This window comes from Perissodus microlepis, chromosome 10 (genome assembly GCF_051167445.1).
Source record: "Perissodus microlepis isolate ML-2025 ecotype Zambia chromosome 10, ASM5116744v1, whole genome shotgun sequence".
NCBI classification, from domain to species: Eukaryota; Metazoa; Chordata; class Actinopteri; order Cichliformes; family Cichlidae; genus Perissodus; species Perissodus microlepis.
The window spans coordinates 16,704,606-16,725,516 of NC_140470.1; the positions used below are offsets into that span (position 1 = coordinate 16,704,606).

General features: G+C 38.5%; 1 protein-coding gene across 4 annotated transcripts; it reads left to right on the forward strand.

The window, feature by feature from the left end:
* Window positions 1-4,729: 4,729 nt before the first annotated feature.
* On the forward strand, window positions 4,730-20,911 carry arfip2b (ADP-ribosylation factor interacting protein 2b). Of its 4 annotated transcripts, none has more exons than XM_084942491.1 (9): window positions 4,730-5,044; window positions 8,040-8,150; window positions 11,246-11,302; window positions 12,871-12,979; window positions 16,348-16,463; window positions 16,599-16,820; window positions 16,941-17,098; window positions 17,826-18,000; window positions 18,117-20,911. In XM_084942491.1, the coding sequence occupies exons 2-9, from the start codon at window positions 8,052-8,054 to the stop codon at window positions 18,270-18,272; spliced, it is 1,092 nt and encodes a 363-aa protein (XP_084798617.1). In that variant the 5' UTR covers window positions 4,730-5,044; window positions 8,040-8,051; the 3' UTR covers window positions 18,273-20,911. The 4 variants fall into 4 exon arrangements, with proteins under 4 accessions (XP_084798617.1, XP_084798620.1, XP_084798621.1 ...); XM_084942494.1 differs by having other exon boundaries at window positions 11,246-11,278; XM_084942492.1 differs by having other exon boundaries at window positions 4,740-4,845.

Sequence of the window (20,911 nt, forward strand, 5' to 3'; positions counted from 1 at the left end):
TTGCTGGTGCCAGACTGGCTGGTCTGACTATTTCAGAAAACGCTGATCTACTGGGATTTTTCCACAAAGCCATCTCTGGGGTTTACAGAGAATGATCAAGAAAAGGGAAAATATCCAGTGAGGGGCAGTTAATATTAGAGATTAAACGAAAATGTCCAGACTGCTTTGAGCCAATAGGAAGCCAAGAATAACGCAGATGATGCCAAAGCATGCAGAAGAGCATCTCTAAATCCACAACATGTAAAACTTTTAAGCAGATGAGCTACAGCAGCAGAAGACCATAAAGGAACAGGAAACTGTGGCTTTAATTTGTACGGGCTCACCCAAGATTGGACAAGGAAAGCCTGGAAAAACATTGCCTGGTCTTTTGAGTCACAATTTCTACTGCGACATTCAGATAATAGAGTCAAAATCTGGCAAAACATGAAAGCATAGATCCAGTCTTAGTACCCACTGGCAAAGCCTAAAATTTGAAGTAAGTATTTATTGAACCTTCTGTCTTCTTCTTTTTTTTAAATTAACTATTAATTTACACGGATGAGTTTTACGCACTTTTCACTTAAGAATTAGCAATATAGTTTTAGGCACTGTGGAGTTAAATGTCACAGCCTACCTGTTGTTCATCCCTAAAATCGAACAGAATAAGCAAGCTTAAATAGATGTGTTTAAGACTGGCTTTAAAGATAAAGAGAGTGTCAACGCTGTGAATGTGGTGTGGGAGAGAGTTCCAAAGACAAGGGGCTACTCGGCTCTAACGCTCATGGTAGTCACACGAGCAGATGGTATAATAAGAGTCACAGAGTAGGAAGTGTGGAGATGTGCAGATGTTTAGAGAGAAATGGAGGTATACCCACGTTCTGATGGCTGCTTCCAGCAGGACAACTTACCATGTCACAAAATTCAATCCTAAACTGGTTTCTTGAACCTGACAATAGGTTCAGTGTTCTCAAACAGCCTCGGCAGTCCCCAGATTTAAACCCAATAGACCACCTTTAGAGTGTGGTGGCACGGAAAACTCATGTCACATATGTGCAGCTAACAAATCTGCAGCAACTGTGCGATGCTATCACACAAATATGGACCTACAACTCTTAAGAATTTTTCCACCACCTTACTGAAGGTAAGCGAAATAAGGCAGGTCTGAAGGTAAAAGGGGGTCAACCGAGTATTAGCAAGGTACCATAATAAAGTGGCCAATGTGTGTGTTATTTTTCACATAAAAATTTAAAGTTAAGGTGGTACAGCTTTGCAATGAAGAGGACGTCCAACATAAGCTTTTGGGAAAGCAACAGCACACTTTTTTATTCCAAATTACCATCCAGTTTTGGGATGAATTTAAATAAAAGTTTCTCTATAATTGTGAACATGTAAGTGAGTGCATAAATACCTTTCTGTACATTTTAGTGTACGAGATAGTGACTCACATTTCATTTCACTGGTTGTCCCCCAGAAACAGCACACGCTTGTTTTCACATTTCTTTAAAGATCATCATTTATAAAAATGTTTTCATACTTGACTGCCTCTCAGATCTCATCTCCCAGGTATTTATCATTTTATCTGTCTCCCCTGTGTTAAAAAGCCTCAATGAAATAAATCAAGATTCACTGCACAATCATAACTATAAAAAATTGATGGTATCCGGCCAATCGCGGGTGGGACCACGGCGGCTGTAGGCTATAATCTGGGTGGACAGCACTGTGCACACACATTTGCAGTAGCAGCAGCTGTAGCTAATTATGGTGTATGTGATTATACTGTTAACATGTCTGCAAGCTGTAAAACACTTTCATTACTTTAAAAGAAGAGGACAAGCTTCCACGTGTCCAGTGGAGCAGGCAGTGACAGAGACTGGTATCAACAAACAAACAAATAAAAGATGAGAAGAAAACAACAACACTTTTTAAAAAAGAACAAGGAAAATCCCATATGAACAGCTGGAAAACTCATAGTGTATCCCAGCACACTTGCATTAGTAAAATGTTCCAATATGATATTTCACACCCCCTTCCAAAAAAGCCTGAAAGAGATTCTTTTGGCTTTGCACTGCTTTCAACTTCCCTTCTGTTCATGAATAAAACACTCACTTTTTCCCTTTATTTTCACTTCCCAGCTCTTTCCTCAGACTATGAATGACTGCAGGAGCCGTTTGAAACTCCTCAGCCCATCACTAATCACAGGGCTTTCATTCATAACCTACACATACTGTACAGTCACATCAAGAATATGCTGTGTCTGTGTTATGCTCGCACATTTACTTCTTTCTGTCATCAAATTTCAATGAGAGGCTCAATCACACGCTAATGATCCTGCGAGGGAGTGGAGTGGGCTGAGTATTAATGTGCTCAAAGGCACACATGAATTACTGGAGCACTTTTTTACTGCTGTTCACCTTCTGTGAAACAACTATTAATGCACCGCTGAGTCACCAATATTACATATTCACTATTATATTATAGATTTGATTTACTTTATAAAAACAAACAAACAAAATAAAAGCTTAGCAATATTGTGAAATATATGATTATTATTATTATGAGTACTATATATCATTTTACACTATAAAATAGGAAAAGACACAAACAGCAGTGGCCCACAAGAGTTTCCTCGTCATTCAAATCACATACTAAAGCACACCCACAGAGGGCAGAGTTGTTACTTAACACAGAGTCTGAAATCTGGACGTTAAACCAACACAAAGAAGAGGACCACACAAATGAGACGGTCCTAAAACTCACTAAAGAGAGGTCGACGGGGCGATCGTGGCTCAAGATCGTCTTGTAATCGGAAGGTTGCCGGTTCGAGCCCTGGCTTGGACAGTCTCGGTCGTTGTGTCCTTGGGCAAGACACTTCACCTACCGCCTACTGGTGATGGCCAGAGGGGCCGATGACACGATATGGCAGCCTCGCCTCTGTCAGTCTGCCCCAGGGTAGCTGTGGCTACAACTGTAGCTTGCCTCCACCAGTATGTGAATGTGAGACTGAATGAATAGTGGAATTGTAAAAAGCGCTTTGAGGGTCTCGAAAAGCGCTATATAAATGCAATCCATTATTATAAAGATCTGTGAAATTAAAGACCAATGAAAGAAACCACAGATAACCCATCTCCAAAACAGCTGTGATCCTGTGTAAAATGACCCAATTTTTGAAGCGGTGGCTAGCACTGTTGTCTTACAGTAAGAAGGACCCGGGTTTAAATCTTTCTGGATACTCTGGCTTCTTTAAAAATCACTTATAAGCTATAATGTCAGTGTACAGTAATAATGATGTATGCTAAAGTGCGTAGAACATGTTGGGTTTTGTTTTTTTTTGCATATTTCCATTAAACTGACTGTAGTGTGGAAAACCCTTTTTTCATTTTACAATTGAGTAAAGTGTTGTGCAAAAGTCTTGAGCTACCCTTCAAGTCTTTATATCTTCCTTTCTGCATTCATAATTCTTCAGTTTTGACAAGATCTCCAATACCACAGGATCAAATGCAGCCCTAAAACATGTCACAGCCTCCATAGTCATCTTGTTTTACAGATGGCTGTAAAAACTGCTGTCTTAAATTAGTGGCTGTCCAATTCATATACAATTTGACATACCTCAGCCTTTTCTCTTCCTTAAGAATAGCTTCCTGACACCCACCCTTCCATTGATGAGACTTCAACAAACTTTAGATGGATCAACTGATGGGCCAGATGCATCCCCCAGGTTCTGTTTCAGGTCCTCTTTCTTCTCATAATTTTTAAGGGTGTGACTTTCTGATACTGTTCATTTACTGTACATTTTATTTAGGTTTTTAGTCCTGTCACTTCTTCACTAGTCTGCCAATCGTCCAGTTTTCTCAATTTTTAAGGACATTATGCTAAGACATGCCATATTTTCAGGTAATAGCTTTTTGTAAATCACCTGGATGGTGCAAAAATGTTCAGGTAAAAGGACTGGACTGAAAATAAATGAAAAAGCAGCCAATGTCCAAAGAAAAACTTTGAAAGACCTTCAGAAAAGCTGGAGAACTACCGCTCGAGATCACTTATAAAATGCAAGAAAGTCTGGTTCATTGACAATACAAAGAAATGAGGGGAGAGTCAAGACTTTTGTACATTACTGCATTGCAGCCACAGCGGGGCAGGGTTTCTTAGACTAAAGAAACCTGCCCCACATTTCCATTCACAGGGGTCATACGCTTTTCTTGGGGCAGTTAAAAGAACAAACATCTATGAGGTCACTGAACAAACACCTACCTGAGTTTAATGTTCAGCAACCAAGAGTTTTCTGACACGTTCACGTACGCCCTGTCAAGATGCTCCCAAAGATGGGCCGTATTGAGGGCGAAGACACAAAAAACTAAGAAGTCTCACTCAGTTCGAATTTCCTGTAGGATTCAGAGTAGGACTTATCCAGTGGCGTTTTCATTTTTCTTTCTTTAAAAAAAATCAGTTTATCAACTCAGTTTTAAACTAATGGACACTCATGATCAACCAAAGTAATTAATTATCATACTTTGTAGTCATTTGTTAATTAGTGCGCTTTCAGTTGTAACATTTATTTCTCAGTACATGAAACAAATATGTGAAGGCAACTCATTTCGTGTATATGATGTTTTCATATAAAAAAGCAGGTATTTATATAATTATTTAGAAACATATATACATGTTTTAAATGTATTATAATAATTTTATTGTGGCAGTAAGCCGGGAAAGCGCCATTTGTAACGAGTGACCCGCTTGTTCGTAGACGATCTTTGGCTCGGAGTGCGACTGCGAAATGAAATCCACGGTGTCGTCAGATCCGTAAAGCGTTCCCCCTCTGGCTTCATTAAACAGAAGATATTGGGGAAAAAAAGCTCAAAGACAAGAGCAGTAAGAACCAGACTTTTTCTCGCAATGTCACTGAAACATCCTTAAAGAAGAGTATTGTGTCGTTGCCCACGGACTGAGCACGGACACAGCAGCCTCCTCCGAGCCGCGCGTGAGCTGGGATGCACTGCCGCTAGCCTGCTATTAGCTTACGCGTTAGCTTTCCGAGCAGCTCTGTTTTTACGACGGGACCAAGCAGACTGTAAGTCAAGCTGTTTGAGAACTGCCACATTGCCTTTCTGTCTGCGTTCTGCCATATATTGTTTATTTGTTTATTAATTTATTTTAATTTCTGCGTCTCTGAACCAGGCTTTGCACGTTGAGCTTGCGGATTTGTTTACCATTTCTCCAGCTTTTTCTCAACAGCTGCATATGTGAACTGGAAGCGGGCCTTCTTTTCACACGAAAATGCATTTCTGCCTTAGTTCAGCAGATTTTTGTCAAATGGGCCCTTCATCACTGCGTTGTTCGCCCGAACTCACCGGCGACCTGAATATAGCGTTACCCGAGAAAACTGTACACCTGTGCTGGCGCACCTGTTAGGCTCGTATTTACTACTGCATCCGGGTTTGAGTACAGCCCCAGCCTGTTCTGCAGTATTTGCCTTAATATTTTTTTAAGCATTACGAACTCTTAAATTTGCCATTGATTTAAAGTTACTTGCATCCGTCGACTTATTGTACGTCAGTGTTTATTAATAGCGTTTGCCTCTGATGCTATTTTCGAAGCTGCTAATTACGAATAATTAATGAGACTAATATATGAATTAATGTGCCGTTTGGTATTGATTTAGCCTGTCTAGGTCACTTGATTGAGAGACAAAACCTACTGAACAGTAACTGAAGAATTGTTAAACTATCCGACCCACAGTACAGTTGCAGTAAGCTGTCTTTATTGCCATGGGTGCTGTTGAACAAGAGAAACACGTTTTCTACATCTATTGTAATGTCGTAAGTCAACAGAGATGGCATGGCCAAGTGTGCATTCACAAATGGAAAAGCCTCCTCAGGAGAGGCTTTAGCTAATGTAAACATGGACTACGTGTACTATACCTGCCTTCAAACAATAGGACATTAATACCAGGAAGGATGTACCAAAACCCTGCAACATACAGCAGCTGAAGTTTTAGTCTGCTAGTTAATAGCATAGTTCACAAGGACTCAAAGACTGTTTAAGTTACCAAAGTAACACAAATTGATCACAGAATTTGTAGATAAGTTACTGATATTTCTTATGACCTTTTCATTAACTTGGGTTAGACAGTGAAGCTCTGCTTCATCAGTGCATTCATTTGTTACCTGCTAGACTCTCTTAAAAGTTACTTTAGTTCCCCAAAGCCAGGGACTGAGCCGCCTTGCGCACACTCTTCTGCTCTCAAGTTTGTCACATCAAATGCTGTCATAATAAGAAGAATATATTACAGTGGTATTGGAAACTAGGTGAGGGACTCAGCTTTGTATACCAAGTGGGGTCATGTGTTAAACGGAGTAATTGGCTTCGAAACTGCAGTTCTAAGATCTTTTCACATTAAGAATTAACAATATATACCACAAATCACCCACACATCCATAATTATCAACCTGCCTTTTTTTCTTGTCTTCAGAAATTTATCAGCATTAGAGCAAGTTTGTTTTTTTTGTTGTTGTTTTGTTGGGGGGAATTCTAATTATCTCGTTAGTATACATTGCAGAAACAGTGTTTTTGAAAAAGGCTTCCAAAATGCAGTTTTTGTATGTATTTCTGTATTTTATACTACACCCAGAGGAGCTGTTCGGTCATGGAAACCTAATGCCATTAAGCCCCTTTTATACAGTTTCTTTGTGCTGATGTTAATGTCAGTGGAGGTTTGAAACTGCAGTTGTTGAGTCGGGACAGTGTTGGTGACGTTTACATTCTCAGCGCCTCAGCACTCGCCAACCATGCGCTCTAACTTTCCATGGAATACCACTTTTTGGATGAATTGATGTGGCTCTGAAATACTTCCACTTTGCAGTAATAATAAAACTCGCTTTAACAGTGTTATACTATTGCAGTACCATACTTAAATTCAGTGAACTTTTTAGAGTGACCTATTGTTTCACTAATATTTGTAAAGGCAGTCTGCATAGCTTGATTTTTATATGCCTTAGCAACTAGATGGAAAGAATTTGAATTCAGTGAGGCTGGTTTCTCAAACCTTTTGCTTATGTAGTGTCTGAAAAAAGCCCTACTGATACAAGTTTGATTTCCATTTTCGCTGTCTAATATGAACTCAATCGCTGACTTCACAGGTAAACCTCTGAAAGTGCTGGGAGAATTAGGTCTGGACATTGTCCAAAGTTGCACACATGTAGCAAACAGTAAGAAATTTGGTGTATCAGATGCTACTTGAATTTGGTTTTGGCTACATGTGGTGCCTGGGTATAGCATGCCTGAAGGTGGACGTGTGACACCCACTCACTCACTGTGTATTGTTTGGACAATTACCTGCTTTGTTCTTATATGGTCTCAGTAAGATTAGCCTATTAAACAGGTTAAAGACAATTGAATACCCTGCTTGACTGATTTAGGCACGTGTGTTTTCCAATACAGCTCCATCAGGTTATATCTGGAAAAGTTTTTGTGGAAAAATGTCATTATTATAGGCATTAGCTTTAGCATTTAGCTTTGTGCATTAAACTGAACTGTGGCCCTCATTAGTGAATTTATTATTACTGTCAAATATGATGTCCATATTACTGCGTGTTTAGCACTATATTTTTGGGTTTTAAATGAATGTGTGGCAGACTGCATCAGTTTGAGCCATTAAAATGACTGGAGCGTTGTGATGTAAACATTTTGCTGTTTCCCTTCACTTTGGGTTTTTAGGGAGTGGATGCTGGTCACACAGAGTCGTGTAATTGTGCTTTAGAACAGAGTGGCCACTTAACCGAAGCGGCTCATTGTACTGTCTGCATCTGTGTGTAGTAGGGAGATCTTTCATAGGTGTGTTGTTTTTATCCCGAGCGGTAGCCTTGCTCTTTGAAAACCACCTCCTCGCTTGTTTGTCGTAATTATAATCCCATCTGCTTAATGGTTGGGCTGTTTAGACTAAGCTCTTTTGGTCTCTTCCCTTCAAAGCGGCACAGTTTTTCTATCTCTGCCACTTTTAATTTATTTACACGTGGTAGTTTTTAGTTTACACACTTTGTCTCTCTCTCTCTTTCTCTCTCTCACAGGCATAGTGCATTATGACAGACAGCATTATGAATAAAGCTGCCACAATGGAGATTCCTATCAACAGTAACGGTGACACAGGGACACTAACAGAAGACGACAGCCTTGAACAGGTAGGTTGGGCTGCCGCATCAGTTCAGTCTCTTGTGTGTAACACTTGTAGAAAACCCTTTTTGGTTTTTTGTGAAACAACAAACTGTCAGCAAAACCTAATTTGTATTTTCAAGTCGGATAGCTGCCAACAGAGTACACATGAAACAGAGCTGTTTATCTTTTAATTTGTTGTAAAGAATACATTAATTATCTTTTTTGTGTTTCTATTTCTTTGTAAACAGTTTATGGTGTATTATAAATCTAAAAGGACTTTTCTGCCAGGCGCTCAGATTATTTTGTGCTTCAATTTTTATCCAAAAGAATGAAACAAAGGAAAAGCATCGATGTTTCAGCCAGTGGTGGATCTTTCAAATTAGAGCCTGTAGGGAAAATTGAACCTAGATACTTTAGCCTTTTGATTACATCAGGTTTGATTATGTGTTGTTAATGGTGGTTGGCTCAGTAATATTAAAAATGTGTACTTTTTTGAGTTTGAAGTTTGAATTTGACATAGTGGATGTTTTTCTTAGCTGCTACAAGATTAGCCTGGTATGCTTGTTCCTTTCACACCATTCACAGCAAAGTGTGAATAAGTACAAGCTGTATGGACAGTACAGTTTAGATAATGTTATTATTAACAACTGTGAGCCTTGAGTGCTTTAGTATACGAACTAGTGACCTACTGTTTACTTACCTTTTTCCTTTATTTGACTTAATGCACTGAATGGTCACTCACAGGCAGGATCCAGATCTTACAGTAATTTTAAATGAAGTTAGTTTTCTGCACAGGTTTATCTGTTGTTTGACGCGTTGCCTACTACACAATATCACAAAGCCTTGTGTTATGTAGCTTGCATACCAAGAACTGTGGAAAGAGCTTCCACGGGGAAATCAGGTGTTGGAGACCAGCTGTTTCCCTGAGAACAGCTGTTCCCACTAACATATAAAGGGATATATATATATAAATATATATCAATCAATCAATCTCTGATGCACTATATGTCTATATTGATCTTAAGTGTTGGATTATCACACATTTTTCCCCAGGTGAGAACTGCTTCAGAATGGGGTTGGGGAAAACACTTTAAATGGACAAGACAATATGAGATTTGGATTAAGTAAAGTAGTAGTGGATTCTCTGAGAGATATTGGGAACAGATTGTTAGCTGTCTTCCATCTCAAGGCACACCTTGTTGGGCAAACAGACTGAAGATCCTGCCGGAAACACTGGCAGGGAACTGCATTAGGGTATTTGCTTACCAAACTATGTGCTGAGCTCACACGTATTAAAAGAACAACCTTCCTTCTCAGAAAGCTTACAGTGTGTTGCGTGTGTTCAACCATTTGGTGTGACTACCTCAGTTTAATATGTTTATGTATGAGAAGTGTTCGGCTGCACTGTTTTGTATTGGATATTAACCAGTTGTCATAGCAACTCTGCAATTAATCTGAAACTGGCGATGCTTTGTCCTTGGTTGAAAGCCCTGTGAAATCAGATTGATATCTGCTGCGCAGCACTTGATTTAAAGCTGCACAAGTCTGTTATTTCTCACATGGGATGAAGACTGGCAGGTAAAGAAAAAGCAGGTCCAGTTTCAGATGTTGCAATATCATGTGCATGACAGAAAAAGGATGGTGACTGGCAGCTTGACAGTGACAGAGACAGCACTGACTGCCAGCAACGTCTTGGCAGCAAAGGCTCTCTGGTGTCTCTTCAGATAACAGCATTTTAAGATGCTTGTACCATCATACACAGTTTCTCACAGGTGGTTACTTGTGCAAATGAATCTTTATTTATATAAATATTCCATGGGTAGTTGTAAAGTTATATCTTTTCATGCTTTGGCTTGACTTGTGGTAGTTTGCCTGCAAAGGAATTGAACCTGTACAAACAAAGTGTCGAGGGAGGGATCGGCGTTTGCGTCAGCTTTCTCCCACATTAAACAGATGTCATAACACAAGGCAGAGCTGTAAAGAAGAGTTACAATGACTGAATGATGATAAAGCATAGCTAAAACAGACTTTTGGTTAAAATGTATTTGCGTAGATATAATGCCCCCCCCCCCCCTTTTTTTTTTAAAGGTCTTGGTATTTAATTGTTTGTTTGTTTTTAAGCCATTAAAAATTTTGTTTAGAACAGTAGAAAAACAAGAAAATGTTGATTTTACCTGCCAAGTCAAATTCAAATTGTGTTCAGTTTTTAAATGGTGTTCAGAATATAGGAAGTCCTGCTAATTCAAGCAGCCACGTGGAGCTACAGGTGCTCTTTACCTGTCTGGCATCCTTTTCCAGTTTGGGCCAGAGGTAAAGCAGATGTTTCCATAGAAAACAGGACATTGCCTTGACTAGACAGTTGAGGCTATGTGGCCACTGATCACTGTTATGCTTATTAAAGCTAAGAGGTTTTATGAACTACTAACACAGGTTGGCTAAACCAATTGGTCGGCCTTTGCAGGGTTTGGTCTAGACCGGCAACTATTATTATATTGAACTCTGTTTGGCTTGAAAGTAAAACATTATTTTGGCACGTTTGTTTCAGTTAAAGTATTGTTGGGGAATTTTTTTTCCACTTGTCAGAGTTGTGAAATCTGGAGTTGGGGCACTAAAACTTTGCTTGTCTGGATTTATTTTTGTGTCTACATTCAGTCCCTTTTAATATTTTTCCCCTCCCTTCTTAATGTTGTCACTTTTAATGTCCATGTCTTGTATGAATAGCTTAATTTTTACAGTGTTGTGTTAGAGTCTGTATTTTCTTTTTTACAGACAGTGACAGTGAATATTATAAGCACCTATGGCATCACATTGGAGATCGAATGCAAACATGTTCACCATGTAGACTAGACTCTTGAAATTATCACATAATCTAGTCTAATGATGCAACCTTACAAGCTGTGATATAAGTCATCACTGCTCTCCATCCTGCATCACTGCTGTCTGTGGACATTGCAATGGTTTTTCTGAGATTTCGTTTGCATCCTCCTATCTTGTTTCATATTTCAGTCATGGATTTTTTCCTTTTTGTCTCCTTTTCTGTTTTTCTTTTTCTGTTGTTGTTCTTGTTGTGTTTGTCAACCCACCCCCCCACCCCCACTCCCCCTCCTCCATCTCTGTGCAGGCTGCAAAGCTGCAGTGGAGCTTAGATGAGAAGGTAGGGAGCTCCAGAGGCACCAGGGTGAGCAGGCCATTTGTGCATTTGCGTGTATGTTGTAGTATGGTGTGTAGTACTGCTCAGTGGTTTGACTTCAAGGGGAATTAAATTGCCTTGCATCGCTGCACTGGTTTGTTTCACAAAATGTCAGATATTTGATCTTTAATTCAAACCACTGTGCAGCTTGCCTGGTAAACTTACTCCTACTAACTGTAGCTAGAAAGAGTCTCCAAACACTGACATGTTTCGTGGGATATCCGTCAATTTGAGATGTTATGCTCCATTTGATTATTAGATGCAAAGATGTCTAGTGTGTGTTGTTTTCGGTTGCCTAAGGTAGCCCAGATAGAGTGTGTGTGTGTGTGTGAATGTGTGAGATGCCTAAATTTTTAGTGGGTGATGGTTAACAAAACAAGATTGTTCTGTTTATACTAATGGTCTTTATTGTCATACTAATGCTGTGTTGTTGATGTGATTTTGCTTTACTTGTTTTGATGTGTAAGTCGGTGTTTATTACAAAAAAAAAAGAAATATTTAATTCTGCAGGTCTGACTACAAGATGAGTCTTAAAAACCAGATAATGTCCTGAAGCAAAGCTTTCAGGACATTAAAGATGGGTCAAATCAAAGCAGTTGTAATCTTTTTTTTCTGACTCTAAGGTTGTATCGCATATGTTATGTGTTTGTTTACAAAGCGGAAATAGCCATTTCCCTTGCAGGGCATTATTCTGTAATTTCCTTATCACATACTGTGTAGTCTAAGCATGAGCATTTGAAAATGTAGGCTCCTTTGTTCTTTTTTTTCTTTTTAATGGTCAGAAATAACAGAAAAAACAGACTTCCATTAAGTAACTCTGTTTATCTAAACTAAATGAGGCAAATGTTTAGCAACTTATCAGATGTCCATTTGTTACATCCTCTACTTTACGTTTTTAGATGATTTAACTCATAGTTAAATTACTTGATGTATGAAAAAGAGGCTTTCCTGCAGACATGAACACATTTTCAGTCTTTTTTTAAGTTCTTAGGCTCCTTTTTTTCTCGATTTTCCTTCCTTATAATCCTACGTATTTTTTAAATTGCTGATACTTCAGCAGGAAGTCAAACAAAAGAGAACAGCGGCTTAAACAAAACCCGAGGGAGAGAGTGGCTCATAACCCAACTCTGCTCATGAGCTAAAACTTCAAAGAAGCTTCTGATGGCAATTATAAGTAGAAAATTACTTATTTGTGCTTTTCCATAGATCACTGAAGTCACTGTCTGGATTAAACTCTGAGTATATTACAGCTGTGTATAGAAGTTCAAGTTTGCAGGAGATTCAGATCACTTGGATTAATTATTGACGGACATGTTAGTCATGTGTTTTCTGTTTTTTCACACGCTTTCATACAGTTTTTCCATTTTGCTTCCTAACATTCCTCACGTGGTGTTTGTCTCACTGTCAGTGGATAACCTTTTGACTGAGGCTTTAGCCTATGTTATCTTAATTTGGCTCTCAAGTCACAATCTCCTTTCTGTATATTCCTTCCCCAACCCATCTTTTTATCCCGCCCATCCTTTTTCTTTTTTTTTTGTTAACATTACATTTTGCAGGACCTGCAGCAGGTGATGGTATCAGGTCCCAATCTCAACGAGACTAGCATTGTATCTGGGGGCTATGGAGGAACAGCAGAGGGCATTATCTCCACCAGTTCAATCAAAGGTAGAGTGCTACTTCACTCTTTGTTCCCATTACTCATTTGTGATGTTTTTTTCAGGCTCTGTACTGTCTCTGACTACCCACAAGACCATGCTGCAATTAATGTATTATTACCTACTGACTGTGCTTTAAAAGGTAGTGCCTGTTGTTTACTAATCAGTGTTGGTGGTTTGATCCCTGGCTGTTTCATTCTGCATGCCAAGGTATCCTTGGGCAAAATACTGAACCCCAGTGTGAATTTGTGTGAATGTTAGAAAGCATAGAAAAAGTGCTTGTGTGAAAGGTGGCTAGTATTACTCAGATTACATGTTCTGCTGGAGGATATGGGGTTGCCACATTTATGAATTCTTGGTACCGTGATGATGATAATTTAAAAAACAAAACAAAAAAACATTCGGGCTGATACCAGTATTGATGTCTTTTTGCTTTGTATCACCTCTTTTTGTGCCAGCAAAACAAAGAAAGATTCATTATAGTTAAATAACATTTTACCAGCACACAACTGATGGCACCCAAATGACAAACACTGGCGACCGCCATCAGTAAATGTCATTATTCGCTGATGGGCTAGTTGTAGTCTACAACTCTGATAACAGGGTTTGGGTGGTGTAGCTGTGCATTTCTAATACAGATTTTATGAAAGCACATTTTTCCATATGGTGATGCCTTCTACTGGAAGTGCTGTGCATCGTAAAACATGTTCTTAAAATGCAGCTAAACCTGTTTGAAAACAAACAGTAGCCTTGATAGCAAAAGTCATTTACCATCACATATGGCTGAGGAGGGGGGAAAAAAGCAGTCCATGATTTATTTATGTTTTTTAAGCGGTAAGGTGATGGTGCAGAGGGCTTCAGCATGAAAACTCGGGCCGCTACACTGAAACGGAAATATCACCAAGGCCGTGCAATAGCCACACTGTTTGTACTTTTGTGAAAATAGTATTTTTTTTTGTTCCTTTGGCAACTAAAGAACCATTAAAAGAAATGACTTAATCCATGATGATGTTGTTTTTATGTATCTGATAATGGTGATCATAGATATTACTGAAGCTGGCTTATCTGTCCTTTCATCAACCTTAAAAAGATTTTTAAGAATTTGTTTTGCAATAAGAGGAGTAGAGGTTTTTGTTGTTGTTGTTGTTGTTGTTGTTTCAAATGATGGTGCATATAAAGAAAGTTTTAGATGGAAATAGTTAAAACTTTATTTAATAAAATAATTCTTTATCCCTCCCTCTCTCACAGGCCCTGCTGTGCACTACAATGCTGAGTTTAACAAAAGGATCCCAGTTACAGGATTAGGTGCCTTAACCTTATTGTTGTTAATAATAGAGAGCTTATTTCCAAAATACTATTTCTTAGTTAGGGTAAAGTAAGGTGATTAAAGAAGATCTCAAGTGCATTAAAAGTGCGTTTTGATTTCTTTCTGTCTTTGATTGTTCTCTGAGTGTGGATAGCTCATTTTGGAAATATGCTCTGTGTAGAGTGTCCTTTTCTTTCTTTTTTTAGGTGACTGGGAATTGACTTGTCTGCCCTTTTTCACCAGTTTTTCCTCTTTTTCAGTGGAAACAAGGGCATTGCACTTACCTCTGCCTGCTGCTCTTTTTGTAGACACCTTGTGGCTTTTTCTATAACAGTATTTCTTTCTCATTTGTAGGTTTTGGGTTGGTTTCTCTTGTAAGGTGTGGGTGTGCACCCACTGAACCAAATCCATCTTCATGCTTATTAACTCAATCAAGGAGGTTGTTTTTTTGTAGTGTGTGTGCCATTCTTTGTCCAAGTAGCTTGAAAAGTTTTAAATGAATTCTGATAAAACTCTGCGTGGGTGTAGAGGGGGTCGTGTTAATAATACAATAAAATTTGACTTGCATCCATCAAGGTCTACAAGGTCATCTTAATAATTTATTGATCAAAACAAGTGACAAGTTATAATTTAGAAACTATTATTCTTACAAGTATCTTGTGTATTGTCAACACTAAGTATCATGTCACATTTGACCTCTGACCTTTCCTTCAAGGTCAAAAGATTGATCTGAAGTGATAATAATATAATAATACATATTAAAATTATTTTTCTTACTTCCATTATTTGCCTTTAAACATATAGGCATATAGTGAATGATATATGGGGATTGTGTCACGGTACTATAGACTTTATAAGGTAAAACTTTTTAAGAAAGTTTTACCTTATAATCTGTTTATATTGGGAATGTTTAGGAAATTATACTGATGTGTGTAATCCATGCAAACATCTGTCATGCTACCCTAATATGAATCTTACTGTACTATGAACATCTTCAAGTATGTTTTAAAAGACCAAAGAAAACTAAATGAATATACACAAACTACAACCCTATTCCCATGAAAGTAAATACTGCCCCGAGAGTGAGCTCCCTTGGCTTGAGCTTTTTACATTTTACATTCTGTTAGTTTTTCCCATCTGCTGTTATTTAGTAAAAGCTTTAACCAGTCCGCTCCACACACAGTATCCTAGCAGTTAGTGTGACTGCAATTCAAACTCATTCTGGTGATCATTGCTCATTTCTCTGCATTGTTCACTGACTGTCATGTACTTAATGTTGCCTTTTCATCGTTGTACTTTTCTATTTTTGTGCTCCACCTTCTTTTTGCAATTCCCTCCTACATGCATGATTCTTGTCCCTTTCTCCCTTTGTTTATCTTGTGGTTTTGTTTGCATCTCCCTGCATTTTCCCACATCTTCCTCGTACCTCGTTATTATTCTACTTTTGACATTTTTCAACCTTAACGTCTGTTTAAAACATAAATATCAAATTACCCTAAATATTCCCTTAATTAGTAAAAACATGTAAATTTCACTCCCACTCCTTACCATAATGAATGCTCACCGAAAATCATTCTGTCGTCCAAACACCCATTTAACGTCATAGAGCTGCGTATGAAGGCCAGGCAAAGTAGCAGTCCAATCACATGAAAATCAAGGTACTGAGGAGGGAAAAATGATGTTCGCAGCCTCTACATTGATTAATTAGATTTCCAATATAACAGTATGAATATTGCAGTATTTCTTTAATCAGCTTCATAAAAAGGATTTGGTGTCTTCCAAAAAAATCTTGTTTTTCTGTTCTGCCAGTATTTCTATCCAGTTTAGTTTTAGTATTTTTCTGCTCTGTAGTCACTCATTAACGCTCTCGGATTTATGTTTAAGGGTTGGCCGTGGCTTACAGAATAACAGATGTTAAACAATCCTCAGTCTAAACTTTGTTAGATCCTGGACACTTTCAGTGGTTAAAAAATCCAGTTTCATCTGATTTTGTATGGGGTAATTTTGCTGTCCAAGAAGGTTTTGCTTGTGTTCATGTGTTTGTGTTACTATATTTGGGTGTTCCACCTCAGGTTCCAACATGCACCACAGCAGCAGCAGCTCATCAATGACGGCAGAGGAAACGACCCGCGGTGTGGCTGTGGAAAAGCTAGAAACAGTGAAGAAATGGGGTCTGAATACTTACAAGGTATCTGAGATTTTGTTATATTGACTGAGTAGAACTGTGATTAGAGAATAGCGTTATTGTAAAATGGTAATTTTTCAAATTTAAATTTATTTTTGTGTAACTCATGTCTCTTTGTTCCTTCCCACCGTGTCATAGTGTACAAAGCAAATGATCTCAGAGCGTTTCGGTCGGGGTTCCCGGACCGTGGACCTGGAGCTGGAGGCTCAGATTGAGGTGCTGAGAGACACTAAACGGAAATACGAGAATGTGCTACGACTGGCCAGAGCTCTGACCAACCATTTCTACAACATGGTGCAGACACAGCATGCGCTTGGCGACACCTTTGCTGACCTCAGTCAGAAATCTCCCGAGCTTCGGGTGAGATGTCACTTTGTATTTTAACTGTTTGTGGCTTTGTTGGTTAGCCACACTGATGCCAGTATGATTATTAGGTTTATTTTAGCCATTTAAAAACTTTTTTTTTTTTGTTGCTTACAGGATGAATTCGGTTACAATGCAGAGACTCAGAAGTTGCTGTGTAAGAATGGAGAGACTTTACTTGGTGCCATTAACTTCTTTGTGTCCAGCATCAATACGTTAGTCAACAAGACCATGGAGGACACCCTGATGACTATCAAGATGTATGAAAATGCAAGGTTAGTACATGGAGTACATAATTAAATCAGGGGCCTTAGCATTATTCTAAATGGATAATTGTGTTTCATACCTGCTCTTTGCGTAAATCTGAAGCTGCTTGCTAACAAATTTACTATATCCACTTAAAAGATGGCAATAATGTCAGTAATGATGCATTCGGTGTGCTTCTACTGCCCTCCAGTGGCCAGTATGATCTGTTAAAATAGTTTAATATAAAATATCTAAAATTTTATTTAATATATAATGTAAACAGTAATATTTTCAACTAGATAAATTATGAATGTATTTATTAATGTGAAGAAATACACAATTGGTTTAAGCAAGATTGGATGCAAACTGCATGTTGGCTGGTTGAATAAACCTCATCCCTCAGCAACTCTTAATTTAATGGTTGTGTCAAAATCGCCCATTAGCTGTGACTTTTTCAGACCAACAGTTAGACCTTCGAGTCAATAGATCATTCGAATCATTAGGAAATATTTCTGAACAACCAGCTATGGGGCAGAGTTGGCATATTATATATGTCCCACACTGACAGATGAGAGAAATAACTTTTTTGACTTGTAGCTCTGAAAGAGAAACTGTTATTTTGCTTGATCCTTTATCTCCAAGGACCTCGCTAAAAACTCCTATTTTAATTATATTTATGATGAAATTTTAAAACAAAGCATTATTTTGTCAAGATTGTTGCACTGTGTCATCTCCTCTCCTTTTGTGTACTTTTAGACTAGAGTATGATGCTTACCGGTCAGACCTTGAGGAACTGAGTATGGGTCCAAGAGATGCTGTAGCCATGGCCCGTATAGAAGCTGCTCAGCAACAGTACCAAGTCCAAAAGGACAAGTACGAACGTCTTCGCTCAGATGTTGCCATTAAGCTCAAGTTTCTGGAGGAGAATAAGGTTAGAAGCATAATTACGTCATCATGAATGAAAAAACACCTTTATCCAGGTTTAATTTAAGTTCTGTCATTCATGATGTGCACAGACTAAATCCCTAACTCTCTGGTGTCTTTCAGGTGAAGGTGATGCATAAGCAGCTCCTTCTCTTCCATAATGCCATATCAGCATACTTTGCTGGCAACCAGCAGCAGCTTGAGCAAACGCTGAAGCAGTTCAATGTAAAGTTGAAGCCCCCAGGGGCTGACAAGCCCTCCTGGTTAGAAGAGCAATGAGAGGCCCTCGCTGGACCTCCTGTAGCCTCCTTCTCAGCCAACAACTCCACCTGTTACCTGTTGAAACCCCCAATTTAACAGAGGACCACTACAGAGAGAAATAAAGAAATAACTGGTTGGATGAAGATTCAAGATGAATGCATGGCAGGATGTTTGGACGGATGAATAACAGGGTATTAGTCGTGAATGAGCTAAGTGCAGCAGGAAACCAAGTGGCCAGTTTCATGAAGAGTCAGAGGGCTTTTAGTGCCTCTTTTCCCAATTTCCTTTTTTTCACTTTAACCTCTCTTTGTGCTTTGTTCCCTGAAAATCCTTTAACCGTTCCCTTCCCTCTCTTATACTTGACTCAATCCCAATCTATCTCAACACTTTTTTGCTGTGTGAACTTGTTAGTCATGTTTATGGCCATCATTGTATTCCTCAAGTGCTCCCAGTTCTTAACTTAAACCAGACACACACACACACACACACACACACACACACACACACACACACACTCAGATATCAGTAAACATCACTTCAAAACTCCCAGACCTTATCTCTCTCCTAGTGTGCCTCCTTATATATGAGCTGATCAGTTAAAAGAAAGCATGGCCTGAAGGAAGAAAGACAAGTTCATTAAAAAAGATTTCCAACTACACATGAAAGGGTTTTTACACGGTTCACTGGAATCTTCAAACTATCAAATCAATGTACATTTCAAATTTAAGTACTGTTTTATTTTTCAAATACATACGTGATTGTTTGTAGCACATAAAAAACCCCACAATGTTGTGTTTAGCCATTTGGTTAATTTGGCATCTGATCTCCTTTTTTTTCTTAATTATTTTCCATCTGTTCAGCTGTACTGTATGTCTCGTGTTTAAAGTGAAGGAAGGTCTGCTGTTTGGGACAATATGTGCTGGTCTTCTGGATTACAAGCACCTCAGTGCTCGGTCTGTAATTTTTACTCATAACATGAAAATCCTTTGACTTTGAATCTTATATGCAACAATCGTTGACGATTCCACAGCTTTCCAAAGTCATACTGGTTCAAGTCTTTACTAATTTTATTTTATTTTCCCAAAGAGAACAGATAGGCCTGTTTGTTGAATGACAGGACTTAATATGTTTACATTGGTTAAGCCTGGAGCATCCCTGTGAGAGATGGGTATTTCAAGCAAACTTGACTGGATTCACTTAACCAGAAATAATAAATTTCACTCTCTTTTACATTTGCACATGGTACATTAATATGTGCATTTTTGTTTTTTATTGTATCTTTTTAACGTTAACAAGGGCATGTTATTGGGTCATATCATTCAGTCCTCCTGAAGCAGAACACATTCGTCTATAGTTACCTTTCTTCATACTGAAGATTACTGTAGCTGTCTGATATAACTCATACTAATATTTAAACCTCTTGTGATTAGTGGTTGGGGTTGGATGTAATAACACTAATGATCCATCTGTGTTTTCTTCTCTTAATGTAAAAATTGTTATAGTAGTAAACAATCATCAGTCGTTGACAATTAAAATATAGCACATGTTGAACTTTTAATCATCACTGTATCACGTTTATTATATTTTGAATTCAACATGTTGTACACAAAATTATCCAGTTTAAGACATTTTGCAGATGACATGCTGAAATGAATTCCTTTACCAAACCAAATCTGTAATTGATCTACTCAAAACAACCTCTAAATTTAGAAAGTGACATGGCAAACCTCTGTCAACTTGAAGGGAGAACCTAATGTAGTGAATGTTTAACCATGCTGCATTTAACTCATGGGAGCCTCTAGTGACAGATGGGAGTGCTCCACGAAACCTCCATCAGTTAATGGGTGACTTCTCTAGCTTCTTGTCCCTGCATTTGCATGACAGACAGCAAAGTATAGGTGCAGATATGTGCGCTCTCACTGATGTTGTGCTCTTTGCCTTCTGCGCGCTAGCTCGCATGGACTACGTCTGTTGATTTCAATTTTGGAAACGACTGAAGCAAAATCCACAACATTTCACTTTAAATGTGTACTCGTAAAGACAGCTTAGAAAAGCAAATGGCGAAATTCTAAAGTTTGTTTGGCTTCTGTTTTTCTTTTTTTCCTGAATTTTATGAGTTTTGGCTAAAGAAGTCGTTCAGCATGACCCTGGCCTTTCTCGTGGCTAAAACTGCAGTTTCACTGGCCAGCTGCTGGTCTGTTTGACCATCACAAAGCAATATTATCAAGATGTGACTCCTCTTTTCCAAAAGCTGTCCTTTTGATATTCCTAACCCTTACACCAGACTGAATGGCAATAGGATTTGGTTTTGTTTCACTGTGGTAAATCCTCCTCTAAGTTTGGGGAAAAAAACACCAACCATGTGAAAAGTGAAAAACATTTGAAGTAACTTTTACTAGCAGCCTCGCTAGTCCTCTAGATTGTTGTCGAGAAAGATCAAGATTTATAAAACGAGATGTTTTATTTGTGTACAATCAATGTTTTCTAGGCTGAGCTGGTGTATTGTACTGTATGGATGATTGCAGACAAAATATTTATGATGATAAATGAAGTGGTGTCATGGATTGATGTGATATTTTGCCTTCATTCCTCACTCACACCTGAACAGTCCTACCCCACCCCAAGGGAACTGAAATTAAAAGTACACATTTTCAAAA

Bases quoted from the DNA above. Each gene is read 5' to 3' on its own strand.
- arfip2b (XM_084942491.1), top strand. From the start codon at position 8,052: ATGACAGACAGCATTATGAATAAAGCTGCCACAATGGAGATTCCTATC. The intron at 12,980-16,347 runs GTAGAGTGCTAC...GTTCCACCTCAG, and splicing joins CTCCACCAGTTCAATCAAAG to GTTCCAACATGCACCACAGC. The intron at 17,099-17,825 runs GTTAGTACATGG...GTGTACTTTTAG, and splicing joins AAGATGTATGAAAATGCAAG to ACTAGAGTATGATGCTTACC.